Source organism: Natator depressus, chromosome 3 (genome assembly GCF_965152275.1).
Source record: "Natator depressus isolate rNatDep1 chromosome 3, rNatDep2.hap1, whole genome shotgun sequence".
Taxonomy (NCBI): domain Eukaryota; kingdom Metazoa; phylum Chordata; order Testudines; family Cheloniidae; genus Natator; species Natator depressus.
In genome coordinates, this window is record NC_134236.1 from 183489609 (window position 1) to 183503237 (window position 13629).

A 13629-nucleotide genomic window follows, 5' to 3' on the forward strand; every position below is an offset into this window, starting at 1 on the left:
CTAAGTAAGTTACCTCTTGCAGGATATCAGCTTTCTAAAAATCAGAATCAAAATATACAAAGTCAGTTCTTTACATCTCCTGCCAATGTGACTTTTGTGGACCTATAAGTAATATTAATGAAGTTGCAGAACAAGACAGGTGTGTCTAAAAAAAACCATAAATACAAAAAACAAATCACCAAGGCCTCCATTCTGCAGGAGACATCACCTGTCAACTTGATTTGGACTCAAAACTGCTTTAAATTTAATTTAGATGATTTCATAATTAAAACCTCCAGTGATATTGTTCCATTGATCAAACATTACCACACACTGAGAAATAAAAGGATCTGAGGAAAAAGTCACTTACCAGACTCATCTTTTTAACAGGCTCCCTTGAAGTCTTTTTTATGGCTTCTTCCTTCTCTTGTTCAGCTGCATTCAGCAGAACAGAATTTTCTGGCATAGGCTCAATCAACTGTCCACTAAGTGAGCTCTTTAGCTTCTGGTTTTCTCTCTCTAACTTAATTTTGGCTAGCTGGGCCTCAAGCATCCAATGTTCCTTTTCCTGCTCCAGTTTTGCAATCTTCTCCAAACTTTGCTGGACCTTAAGGAAAAGTTAACAGTGTTTGAACTGTAGAATGTGAAGTGTTGGAAATTAAATTAAGAATTACCCGAAGACATATGGTCTAAGTAAGTGAATGAGATTAGATGGTACAGCAGGTTAATGCCTAAAGGCCCAAAGTTCTAGGTTTAATATGCTTCGGTCACAAGTAGAATGTGTTTAATGGTTTCAGTTGGTCCCTACTGGATAAATGCTCACATCACAATAGTCGGCACAATTGGCAATCTTCTATTAAGGGGGATCCAGGGCTAGAATAGCAGAGTAGTTGTAGGTCAGGATTAGAAGAACTGTGTGTGGAAATTTGAACAGCAGAATGCCTGGCTCCAGCCAGCCATTTCACAGCTTTAAGATTTGCGAACTGATAACAAACGTTGCAAAAATAATGGCAATAAACAAAATACAAATTAAATTTATGGGCTGCAATCCCTCAAGAACCATAGAAAAATATTTAGTCTTGGAAAATTTCACATACATTTCATTTAAACTCCTCTTCCCTAGTACACTCTAAACAAGATCTTTTCCATTTGTTAAAAGCTCATAAACAACCTACTGATTTCTCTGAACTGATCAGGTAGTTAATATCTAGAGCAGGTGTTCTCAAACTTCATTGCACCATGACCCCCTTCTGACAACAAAAATTACTACAAGACCCCAGGAGTGGGGACCGAAGCCTGAGCCTGCCTGAGCCCCGGTGCCCCAGGCCAGGGGGCCAAAGCCGAACCCCAAGGGGTTCAGCCCTGGGGAAGGGGGACTGTAACCTGAGCCCCGCCTTCAAGGGCTGAAACCAAAGCCTGAGCCCTACCACCCATGGCAACTCCATTAAAATTGGGTCGCGACCCACTTTGGGGTCCTGACCCACAGTTTGAGAACTGCTGATCTAATGTGGTTAGCCTCTGCTTTAGCTTGGCCCCAGTCTATCCAAACTAGCCACTACCGAATCTCTGAAATTTGACATATACTCAGCATATGGCTCTCAAGAGAACAAATTAAACTTTGTTTAGCTTCCTCTTGCCCCAGAGCTTCTCCCAGCTTACAGATCCTCTGCGACACTTCGTAATTCATTTTTTCCTGCTAGTGACCATTTAAGATGCATAGAATGCATATTTTAAATTCCAAGTAATCAAATAGTAGATGGATTTTAAATTAAGAATCCCTTTAGATAAATATACTTCTACATAATCTTACCTCCTGAATGCAGGAATACAATAAGAATGGTAATGCCAGATCAAACACACCATACATCTGAGAATAAGAGCTAAACACACATTTGTGAACTGAAGGAGGACACAGTTGACTGGAAAGTAAAGTTATGAGAAATAGTACAATGTCCAAAAGATCATTTCTTTAAAAAACAGAGAGCAAGAAATGACCAAATTGAACAGGAAAAGCTAAACACATACTAGACTAAATTGCATACATTTTGCGTTTCTTGCCAAATTAAGTATTCTGTAAAAAAAATAATCTGATCTCATGTTTACAATGGAAAATTAGCTTAATGCTGCCGTTGAAGTGGCCTATTCTAAAGTATTGTTTTATGGGAAAGAAAACTCCACTCTTTCTGGATACTGTTTGGCCATAATACAGAAACTTACTGTTCACTGTAAAGTGAACAAATGGGAAATCTACAATCCAATCTGAAGTCTCAAATTGAGGAGGGCCATTTGTTTTATCAAGTAACAACCCCTCTGATAATTTCTTGCATAACAGTGCAGCGTATCATTCTAAGGAATAAGATACTCATCCTGAATCAAAGTATTGTACAGCCCTTTATTTACTTTGTCAAATGGGTTTCAGTATTTGGTGGTGCAATGACAACATTCTAATTAAAAATGTAACTTCAAGTGGGTGATAAGTAATTAGGTTGTCATATCAGTTCTTCCTTCTCAGAAGCGCATGCAAACCTCATTTTAGTGACTGGGCACAAGTTTCCGTCTTTGTAGTTTGTGCTAGGCTCAAACCAAATCAAATTTCCTTTTCCATCCCACATCTATAATTCCAGAATTCTCTTTACTAAGAGGTTACGACTGTCTTCCTACTATAGAAATGTGAACTAGACATTCAAATGAGGAAGGCTCAAGACAAGTTCTCCCTAATAACAGATTTTATAGATCAGCTTGCAACTAATTACAGAAATGGTGAAGTATAATCTTTCAGTGTTTACAGATAAAAACTTGAAATTTTAGATGTATCTATAACATGTACTAATTTGAGTTAGTCTGTGTGACCTTTAGACATAACACTTTTTTCTAATAAAAACAGTGTGCAAACACATATTTGTCAACATATATACAAGAATACCTGCTGTGCAAGACCTTCTCTACTTTCTGTGGAACTCAGAAGAACTCTGCGATTGGCCAAAGCCTCTTCATAAGGCACTGAATCTGAACAGGGCTATAACCAAAGAAACAGCAAAAACTTTCACAGTAAATCAGGTTATATATTTTCCACGTTCTTTTCTTGTTCTCCTCCTCCCTGCCTCCCCACTGTCCTTAGAATCACCACAGAATATCAGGATTGGGAGGGACCTCAGGAGGTCATCTAGTCCAACCCCCTACTCAAAGCAGGACCAATCCCCAACTAAATCATCCCAGCCAGGGCTTTGTCAAGCCTGACCTTAAAAACCTCCAAGGAAGGAGATTCCACCACCTCCCTAGGTAACCCATTCCAGTGCTTCACCACCCTCCTAGTGAAAAAGTTTTTCTTAATACCCAACCTAAACCTCCTCCACTGGAACTTGAGACCATTACTCCTTGTTCTATCATCTGAGACCAATGAGAATAGGCTAGATCCCTCCTCTTTGGAACCCCCTTTCAGGTAGTTGAAAGCAGCTATCAAATCCCCCCACCTTGCTAAAAACAAGGTGAAGAGTTCTGCTTCGCATGTTTAAAATTTCTTTCATTTGGTTTCCCTATCTGCTAATGCCTTCCTTGGAGACCCAAGTGGTTTGTAAGATGATTAGTACATTACACATGCCACTTAGGACATGTTTGAAGTCTGCTTAACTGGGACATCCCCCAAGGAATCAATGTAAGCTTTTTTGGGAGATTTAGTGGTGCTTGAATCTTTTTGTTTAGCAGGGTTCATTGTTTGCAAAGCACTTTTTCATCCTTATATACAAATTGTGTGTTTCCACTTTATACTGTTTTTGTCAGTTTCCCTCTCTAACCGTTGCCAGTCCCTTCAAAGAAACACAGTAAAGTTCACATTCCACATGTATGTTCCTGGCTATTCCTATGGAAAGAACAAACCACATACACAGGTGGGCTACCTTTCTAGCAGCCTTGCAGCTGACCCTACTGGTGAAACTGGGCAAACAGTTAAGATCAGAACTTGCTCTCAAACCAGGGTGCTCTGCCACCCGTACCCCGCAGACAACAGCATTACAGTAGAACCTCAGCATTACGAACACCTTGGGAATGGAGGTTGTTCGTAACTCTGAAACGTTCGTAACTCTGAACAAAACATTATGGTTGTTCTTTCAAAAGTTTACAACCGAACTTTGACTTAATACAGCTTTGAAACTTTACTATGCAGAAGAAAAATGCTTTCCCTTTATTTTATTTTTTTAGCAGTTTACGTTTAACACAGTAGCGTATTGTATTTGCTTTTTTATTATTTTTGGTCTCTGATGCTGCTCAATTGTGTACTTCCAGTTCCAAATGAGATTGGCCAGTTCATAACGCTGGAGTTTGCAACTCTGAGGTTCTACTGTACTATTAAAATGGTTCTGATAACCAATAATTCTTGTTTCATGGGGGAGGAAAGTCCATTCCATATGGCATCCTGATTAAGAGGATTCTACTGTCTAAGGTAACTGAATTAGACACTATCCTTTGCCTTCTCTCCTTGAATGTAAATGTTAGCTGAACACACACACCTTCTTTAAAGATTTCATGTAGGCAACTGCTTTCTTCTTGTACTGGAGCATACAGTCAGCTGATAGAGGGCTCATGAACTCTGTCCCTCCCTTAGGCCCATAGCTCAATGAAGCTGTGAAGTGGTCTAAGTTGTTGCTAAAGAATGAGGCAATCTAGACAGGTCAAGAAAGATTTTTACTTTAAATTAAAAAAAAATGGCAGAAACAACAAAAGAGCTACTTCAAAAGAGAAAATAGTCATGGAACTGAAGTTCATAGTAAAACTGCAAGTACAAAATTTATTAGGGGCTTTACAAAACTCACATATTGCACAGGCATGAACTAAACAAAGATCATTCGCAATTGTGCCTGCTCCCCTATTAAGCATGTATCTTCGGCAGTACTGCGATGTATCACAACATTAGCAAACTAATATGCAAATAGCTTTTTAAAAATGGATCTAGAAATTTTAGAATATATCAGATCTTTACAAGAGCTGTAAAGCAATTAAAAAAATAATAGCAATTAATCGCACCGTTAAACAATAAAAATACCATTTATTTAAATATTATGGATGTTTTTTACATTTTCGAATATATTGATTTTAATTACAACACAGAATACAAAGTGTACGGTGCTCACTTTATATTTATTTTTTATTACAAGTATTCGCACTGTAAAAAAACAAAAAATAGTATTTTTCAATTCACCTAATACAAGTACTGTAATGCAATCTCTATCATGAAAGTTGAATTACAAATGTAGAATTACGTACAAAAAACTGCATTCAAAAATAAAACTGTAAAATTTTAGAGCCTACAAGTTCACTCAGTCCTACTTCTTGTTCAGCCAATTGCTCAGACAAACAAGTTTGTTTACATTTGCAGGAGATAATGCTGCCCATTTCTTGTTTACAATGTCACCAGAAAGTGAGAACAGGCGTTGTAGCTGGCGTTGCAAGATATTTACGTGCCAGATGCGCTAAAGATTCATATGTATCTTCATCTTCAACCATTAGTACAGAGGACATGCCGATAATGGATTCTGCTTGATAACAATCCCAAGCAGTGCGGACTGACATGTTCAATTTCATTATTTGAGTCAGATGCCACCAGCAGAAGGTTGATTTTCTTTTTTGGTGGTTCACGTTCTGTAGTTTCTGCATCGGAGTGTTGCTCTTTTAAGACTTCTGAAATCCTGCTCCATACCTCACCCCTCAGGTTTTGGAAGACACTTCAGATTCTTAAACCTTGGGTCGAGAGCTGTAGCTATCTTTCAAAATCTCACATTGATACCTTCTTTGCTTTTTGTGAAATCTGCAGTGAAAGTGTTCTTAAAACGAACAACATGCGCTGGGTCATCAACCAAGACTGCTATAACAAGAAATATATGGCAGAATGTGAGTAAAACAGAGCACACATACAATTCTGCCCCAAGGAGTTCAGTCACAAATTTAATTAATTAACCGATTTTTTTTTTTTTAATAAGCATCATCAGCATCGAAGTATGGCCTCTGGAATGGTGGCTAGAGCATGAACGGGCATACAAATGTTTAGCATATTAGCACATAGTGTGATGGGGCAAGGCCAGATGGCTATGGAAAAGTAGTGGGAGATAGATATATTAGCTCCAGGCTAAACAAATTCCTGGTACCAGGATAAGTGAAATGGCAGCTGCTCCAGGTCAATTAAGACACCTGGGGCCAATTAAGAACTTTCCAGAAGGCAGGGAGAAGGCTAGGTTGATTGGGACACCTGAAGCCATTCAGGGGCTGGCTGAAACTAGTTAAAAGCCTCCCAGTTAGTCAGGTGGGTGCGCATGTCAGGAGCTGTGGGAGGAAGTTGCGTTGTTGGAGAGGCTGAGTAGGACACACCATATCAGGCACAAGGAAGGAGGCCCTGAGGTAACGGTGAAGTGGAGCTTGAGGAAGTGAGGGCTGCTGAGGGGGAAGTAGCCCTTTTAGAAACATAACATGTTTCCCTGGTCAGCTACCATAGCTGATACTATTAGGGTCCCTGGGCTGGAGCCCGGAGTAGAGGGTGGGCCCGGGCTCCCCGCCCCCCCACCTTTACCCCCTGATTAATCACCGAGACTGGGAGACAACAGAGACTGTGCAAGGAAGGATAACTTCTCCTCACCTCCCTCGCTGGCTTATGATGAAAATGGCTCAATAGACTGTGACCCTTGTCTCTAGAGAGAGAAGGGTTACATGGAGGGTCACAGTGAGCCTCTGAGGCTAGCGAAATCCGCCGGGAAACGCGGGACCCACGGAGGCAAGGACAGAGCTTTGTCACAATAGATACCTTGCAATGCCAGCTACAAAAGTGCCACGTAAATGCCTGTTATCACTTTCGGGTGACACTGTAAATAAGACGATGGCAGCATTATCTCCTGTAAATGTAAACAAACTTGTTTGTCTTAGCGACTGGCTGAACAAGTAGGAGGATTGAGTGGACTTGTAAGCTCTGAAGTTTTACATTGTTTGTTTTTGAGTGCAGTTATGTAACCAAAAAAAAAATCTACACTTGAAAGTTGCACTTTCACAACAAAGATTGAACTACAGTACTTGTAGGAGGTGAACTGAAAAATACTATCTTTTGTTTATCATTTTACAGTGCAAATATTTGTAATAAAAATATACACTTTGATTTCAATTAAAGTACAGAATACAATATATGAAAATGCAGAAAAACCATCCAAAATATTTAATAAATTTCTATAGGCATTCTATTGTTTAACAGTGTGATTAATCACTATTAATTTTTAAAATCACAATTAATCGCGTGAGTTAACTGCAATTAATCGACAGCCTTAATCTTTACATACTTTATAAAGACCTCAAGATACCACACATGAGTTAAATCTTGGAGAAAAAGTGAGAGATTTTAAACACTAATTTAGGTTGACACCATTAGATTTTGGCTAGGAAACAAATTACCTTGCCTGCTCCACTTGTTAAAGCCACTACTGAGGACAAGATGCAGTCATTTGTTGTTATAAGTTTCTGTGTGGCTGTTGGAAGCTCATATTCTAAGGCAGCTTTCTGACTGTAGTGCTTGGAAATCTCTAAAGGAAAACAATTACGTTATGTTAATTGTCTAAATACTACATAATATTCTTTCCTATACCCCACCCTTAATTGCTATCAATTAAGAGCTAGTGGATGCTGGGCACTTCTGAAAATCTGACCCTAAATGAATTTCTCAAGGTTGCAGCAGCTCACGAGCACTAAAAAGAGGGACTGTTGTGACAAATCTGTGCTATGGAAAAAAATACATGCTAGAAAAGACTCTTCCAACTTCGACACCTGGCTACTTTTTATGAACTATATATATATATGATATGAAACCCAAAACATCTCAGCAGCTTTTCACCATCCTAATGGTGCAACAATTTCTCCTCCTCTTCGTGGTTATTTTTGTTCAGCAAGGAATCTTCATGTTAGTCTCTTTCAATAACATATCTTCTGGTGCCCAGTAAACCTATTGTGTCCGTCATTGCTTCAATGATAATTTGTCCATTTTGTAAGTGCGTATTGAAAACAAAATTACGATTGAACTAATGATCTCCAGTAGAACCAACTTTTAAAAACAGGAACTGCAGTATGTAGTACTAAACTGCAGAAATATTGCTAACAGACTGAACAATGGAAATATCTCATTGACAATTATAGAATGCAAATAATATTTATACAGTTGACTAGAGTTACAGTACAAAAATAAGTCAACTAAATTTACCTTTTTTCCTTTCGCACCAATAATCTCAATAGTCTTGGTTCTAGAAAGAGTTCTAACAGGTTTAGCATTTTGTAAAGGCATTTAAAAATTTTAATTAATTCCCCCCCCCCCCGATTAGTTACCAACTAGCACTAATAAAAAAAGTCAAATACAATACAGTTTGTTTGCACAATATAGTGATGTCTTCTATACATCATTAAATTATACCTTCTGTGAAAAAGTCAGCGGGACAGTGTCAAAGCTGAGCACCTCTCAAGTTTCTCATTTATTATACATATTCTAGTTCAGAGAAAACCCCCAGCTCCATCCCCTCCACGGAGAAAACTGTTAGGAAAATTCCAGTATCAGATGGTTGAGACTCTCCATCAGCTGGGATGTTTATGACGATGAGCATGCACATACAGATATATTTCATATGGGAGTGGATGGGGGGGGGGGAAGCGATAGACATGGAATATCTTGACTTTAGTAAAGCTTTTGATACTATCTTGCATGTCTTTCTCATAAACTAAGGAAATGCAATCTAGATGGCGCTACTATAAGGTGGATGCAAAACTGGTTGGAAAATTGTTCCTAGAGAGTAGTTATCAGTGGTTCACAGTCATTCTGGAAGGGAATAACGAGTGGGGTCCCACAGGGATAAATTCTGGGTCCGGTTCTGTTCAATATCTTCATCAGTGATTTAGATAATGGCATAGAGAGTACACTTATAAAGTCTGCGAACAATACCAAGCTGGGAGGGGTTGCAAGTGCTTTGGAGGATAGGATTAAAATTCAAAATGATCTGGACAAACTGGAGAAATGGTCTAAAGTAAATAGGATGAAATTCAATAAGGACAAATGCAAAGTACTCCATTTAGGAAGGAACAATCAATCAGTTGCACACATACAAAATGGGAAATGGGAAATGACTGCCTAGGAAGGAGTACTGCGGAAAGGGATCTAGGGGCCATAGCAGACCAGAAACTAAATATGAGTCAACAGTGTAACACTGTTGCAAAAAAACAAAAAACAAACAATCATTCTGGGATGTATCAGAAGAGCAACAAAAATTATTAAAGATTGAGAAAACATGACCTATGAGGGAAGATTAAAAAAATGGGTTTGTTTAGTCTGGAAAACGGGAGACAGAGGGGACATAACAGTTTTCAAGTACATAAAAGGTCGTTACAAGGAGGAGGGAGAAGAATTGTTCTTAACCTCTGACAGGACAAGACAAGAAGCAATGGGCTTAAATTACAGCAAAGGAAGGTTTAAGTTGGACATTAGGAAAAACTTCCTGTCAGGGTGGTTAAGTACTGGAATAAATTCCTTAGGGAGGTTGTGGAACCTCCATCATTGGAGATTTTAAAGAGGTTAGACAAACACCTGTCAGGAATGGTCTAGATAATGCTTAGTCCTGGCATGAATGCAGGGGACTGGACTAGATGACCTCTCAAGGTCCTTCCTAATCCTATGATTCTATATGAGAAAACATGTACATTTCACTGTCCTTCCACTCTACATGTCAGTTTCATTAGAGCGAGCCAAGCACTGAAACCAGAAGAATCCTGCTCTCTGAAGCACCCAGAGCATTATTATTGTCTATTTTAATACCCTGCCTACTAACAAGAATGAAGGCGACAGCCAGAACAGTGGAGGCACCACGATAGGCGTACACAAACCTGCAAACTAAAATTATGTTGGGTGGTCTAATTTTAGGTCTTTCGGCCTTTAATGTAACCCTTTACAAGCTAAATTACTGGAGGTAGATATATTTAGCCTCACTTTCAAAACCAGGCATCCAACATAATTAAGATATAGCCCATTTTAAATTGCTTACCCTTCGTTTATTCTCACCTTTCATAACATTATGAAATCCATGAAGACCTGCAGCAATGTGTGTGAATACTGAACTGTAATTTGTCCGAAGCAGCCCTTCTGGTTTTATACCTAAAAACCAAGCAAAAAAGTTGACAAGTCTACATTCAATGATCAATTTTAAAAATATATCAAACCCTGAAAGTAATCTGGTTTCTGAATGGTGGAAATATTTGCAGGTTTTATATTTAGCACTGAGGAAGCAAGACTTCTGTTAACTGAACCAAGCAAGTCAGACGTCTAAACTTTTTAGATTTTGCTCAGACATTGCAATTACACCAGAGTATTTTGGTTTGGAAAAAAATCAATTCAATATGTAGTGTGAAATCTACACAGCTGTTGCAATATCCTTTAGTATCCAAGATAATGGTTATTTTTACCAGGAGCCTTTTTGTTTCTCTAAATGTTAGGGTCAATTCAGTGATCAGTTACACCTCATTTGCGGCTTCTTTTACTTTGCCACTATATATTTCAATGTTTATTTTACAGCATTAAACTGATGTTTAAGTGATTTTTTGTGTTTCACTTACATACGATAGTTAGAAAGATACAATCCAAACAAACTTATAAGGTATTTTGTTTGTGAGAGGGGAAGCTGTTTGTTTTGGTGGTGATGAGGAAGTGAAAGAAGGTTCTGACCTAATAATTGAAGATTGAATGCTCTCATACTGGCTTAAAAAGCCTACAGAAGACAAAGGAACAAATGATAATTATACTACAAAAGCTCATAGCCCATTTCATCTTTTTTCTGTAAACAGCATTTAACATGCAACACCTATAGCTTAGCCAGTGCATTATTATGTCCCATGAAGACCTATTTTTTTGTTTCATATTTGCATATTGTTGGTTCAAAACCAGGAAGCATTAGCATCCTTCATATTCCAGTAGATTGGACACTTACTTGGTAAGACAATAAGACTAATGTATACGTGTAACTTCTCAAAGACTGCAGTAATCTTCTTCATATCATTGTGGAGCTCCAGATTCCTGGCTCTTAAAGCAGCTGTGCAAAGAGAAGATTCACACTCTTCTTCCAAACTAGGAATATATTAATTTATTTTTAAAGTAGTGAGTATCTTGCCAAACAAATGCATAATTTTCATAATCAACAGGATAAACATTTCAGCTGCTGTTTAAATTCTGAGTCAGAGAAGCAACGAGAAAGAAAAAGGAGCTGAGAATTTTATTTCTTTATAAGAACATAAAAAGGGCCATAGTGGGTCTGACCAATGGTCTAGCCCAGTACCCTGTCTTCCAACAGTGGCCAATGCTACATGCTTCAGAGGGAATGAACAGAACAGGGCAATTAAGTGATCCATCCCTTCTCATCCAATCCCAGCTTCTGGCAGTCAGAGGTTTAGGGACACCCAGGGCCTGGATTGCATCCCTAACCACCTTGGCTAACAACCATTGATGGATCTATCCTCCATGAACTTATCCAATTCTTTTTTGAATCCAGTTATACTTTTGGCCTTTACAACATCCTCTGGCAACAAGTGTTTCCACAGGTTGACTGTGTGTTGTGTGAAGAAGTACTTCCTTGTGTTTGTTTTAAACCTGCTGCCTATTAATTTCATTGGGTTACCCCCTAGTTCTTGTGTTACATAAAGAGGTAAATAACACTTGCCTGTTCATTTTCTCCACACCATTAATGATTTTATAAACTTCTATCATATCCCCGTCTTAGTCGTATGTTTTCTAAACTAACCATTCCAAGTCTTTTTAAATCTCTCTTCATATGGAATCTGTTCCATACCCTAATCATTTTTGTTTCCCTTCTCTAGATCGTTTCAAATTCTAATATATCTTTTTTGTGATGGGGTGACCAGAACTGCATGCAGTATTCAAGGCATGGGAAAACAAAGGATTTATATAGTGTCATTATATTTTCTGTCTTATTATAGATGGCGTTCCTAATGGTTCCTAACATTGTTAGGTTTTTGAGTTTGTTTGTTTGGGTTTGTTTTTGTTTTTGGTTTTTTTTTTTTGGGGGTGGGGGGGAGAACCTTGATTGCTGCTGCATATTGAGCAGGTGTTTTCTGAGAAATATCCACAATGATTCCAAGATCTCTTTCTTGATGGGGTCTAAATTAGTTGTTACCACTCATTTTGTACACATAGTTGGGATGCTGTTTTCCAATGTGCATTACTTTGCATTTATCAACACTGAATTTCATCTGCCATTTTGTCAAATCCCTTTGTAACTCTTCGAAGTTAACTTTGGACTGAACTATCTGGAGTAATTTTGTATCACCTGCAAATTTTGCCACCTTTTGTTTACCTCTTTTTCCAGGTATCATTTATGAATATGTTGAATAGCACAGGTCCCAGTACAGCTCCTTGGGGAAGCCCACTATTTACCTCTCTCCATTGTGAAAACTGACCATTTATTTCTACCCCTTGTTTCTTATGTTTTAACAGTCACTGATAATTGAGAGGACCTTCCCTCTATCTCATGACTGCATACTTTGCTCAAGAGCCTTTGGTATGGGACCTTATCAAAGGCTTTCTGAAAGTCCAAGTACAGCATATCAACTGGATCATTCCTGTCCACATTCTTGCTGACACCCTCAAAGAATCCTGATCGACTGATGAGGCATGATTTCCCTTTACAAGGGCTGTGTTGATCTTCCCCAGCACATGGATCAACGAGGAGTACTTTAGACAATTTTAGATTAGTCATAACCTATGAATAATGGAAAAAAGAGGTTTTTCCATTCCAATACCCACCATACTGGTACTTCATTTTCTTTGCTGTTAATGACTTATTTATTATTTGTAGTATCTTAGCATCTAGTAGCCTCGGGCATGGACCAGGACCCCACTGAGCTAGGCAATGTACAAACAGAATAGAGACAGTCCTGCCCCAAAGATCTTATAATCTAAGTATAAAACAAGAGACAACAGATGGATACAGATAGATGTGGGAGTACAAGGAAACAATGAGAAAATGCATTCTTGGGAAGACAAATTACAGAACCATCAGCGGGGAGAGGACTATCAACTATCAAGCTGAAGATAATCCATCTGTCCCTTTCCCTATCCCACAAAGTGATCAAGGGTGTTTTTGGGGAGGGGATCAGGGTAGGACAAGACCATCTCCTCCTTTCTATACCTCCTAGCCCATACCCCAGTTTTGAGTATTATTTTGACGGCACAATCCATATCCCTTCCAACCCACCCAATGGGGCAGGAAATAAGATCTTCACAGGAATAAGGAGAGAAAGAAGACAAACTGCAAAGGGGACAGGCATGTGGCTTTGTTTTACAGGTACAAATTCGAAGATGCCATAAGTATTGCATGACAAATATCCAAGCCTGGGGCAGACCCAGGAAATCAATGATTTCAGTAAACAACCTCATGAAGTGATTCCACAGTTGCCAAATCTCATGGATTTAATCATAAGATTCACAATATTTGTTATTTTTCTCAAACTCACAGCGGCTGCAACTATGAGAACCTCAGCTTTCTTTTTTCAAATGTAAGTTTCTAGGCCTCATGGTTGCAGAATAAACCTGGCAAGTGTGTCCCAAATGCTGCCTACTGCCTCAAAAGCCAGAAAGCACAGAAC

At 38.7% G+C, this 13629-nt stretch overlaps 1 protein-coding gene across 3 annotated transcripts in view; it reads right to left on the reverse strand.

Annotated features, from left to right (window-relative positions):
• PPP1R21 (protein phosphatase 1 regulatory subunit 21) overlaps positions 1 to 13629 on the reverse strand; it is a 62282-nt gene that overhangs the window by 17211 nt on the left and 31442 nt on the right. For all 3 annotated transcript variants that reach the window (XM_074949444.1, XM_074949445.1, XM_074949447.1), the window contains exons 12-17: positions 10959 to 11095; positions 10037 to 10129; positions 7399 to 7526; positions 4482 to 4634; positions 2903 to 2995; positions 350 to 586 (exon numbers count right to left, since the gene is read on the reverse strand). In XM_074949444.1, the coding sequence (XP_074805545.1) occupies positions 350 to 586; positions 2903 to 2995; positions 4482 to 4634; positions 7399 to 7526; positions 10037 to 10129; positions 10959 to 11095 (841 nt within the window). The remainder of the gene's footprint in view (positions 1 to 349; positions 587 to 2902; positions 2996 to 4481; positions 4635 to 7398; positions 7527 to 10036; positions 10130 to 10958; positions 11096 to 13629) is intronic.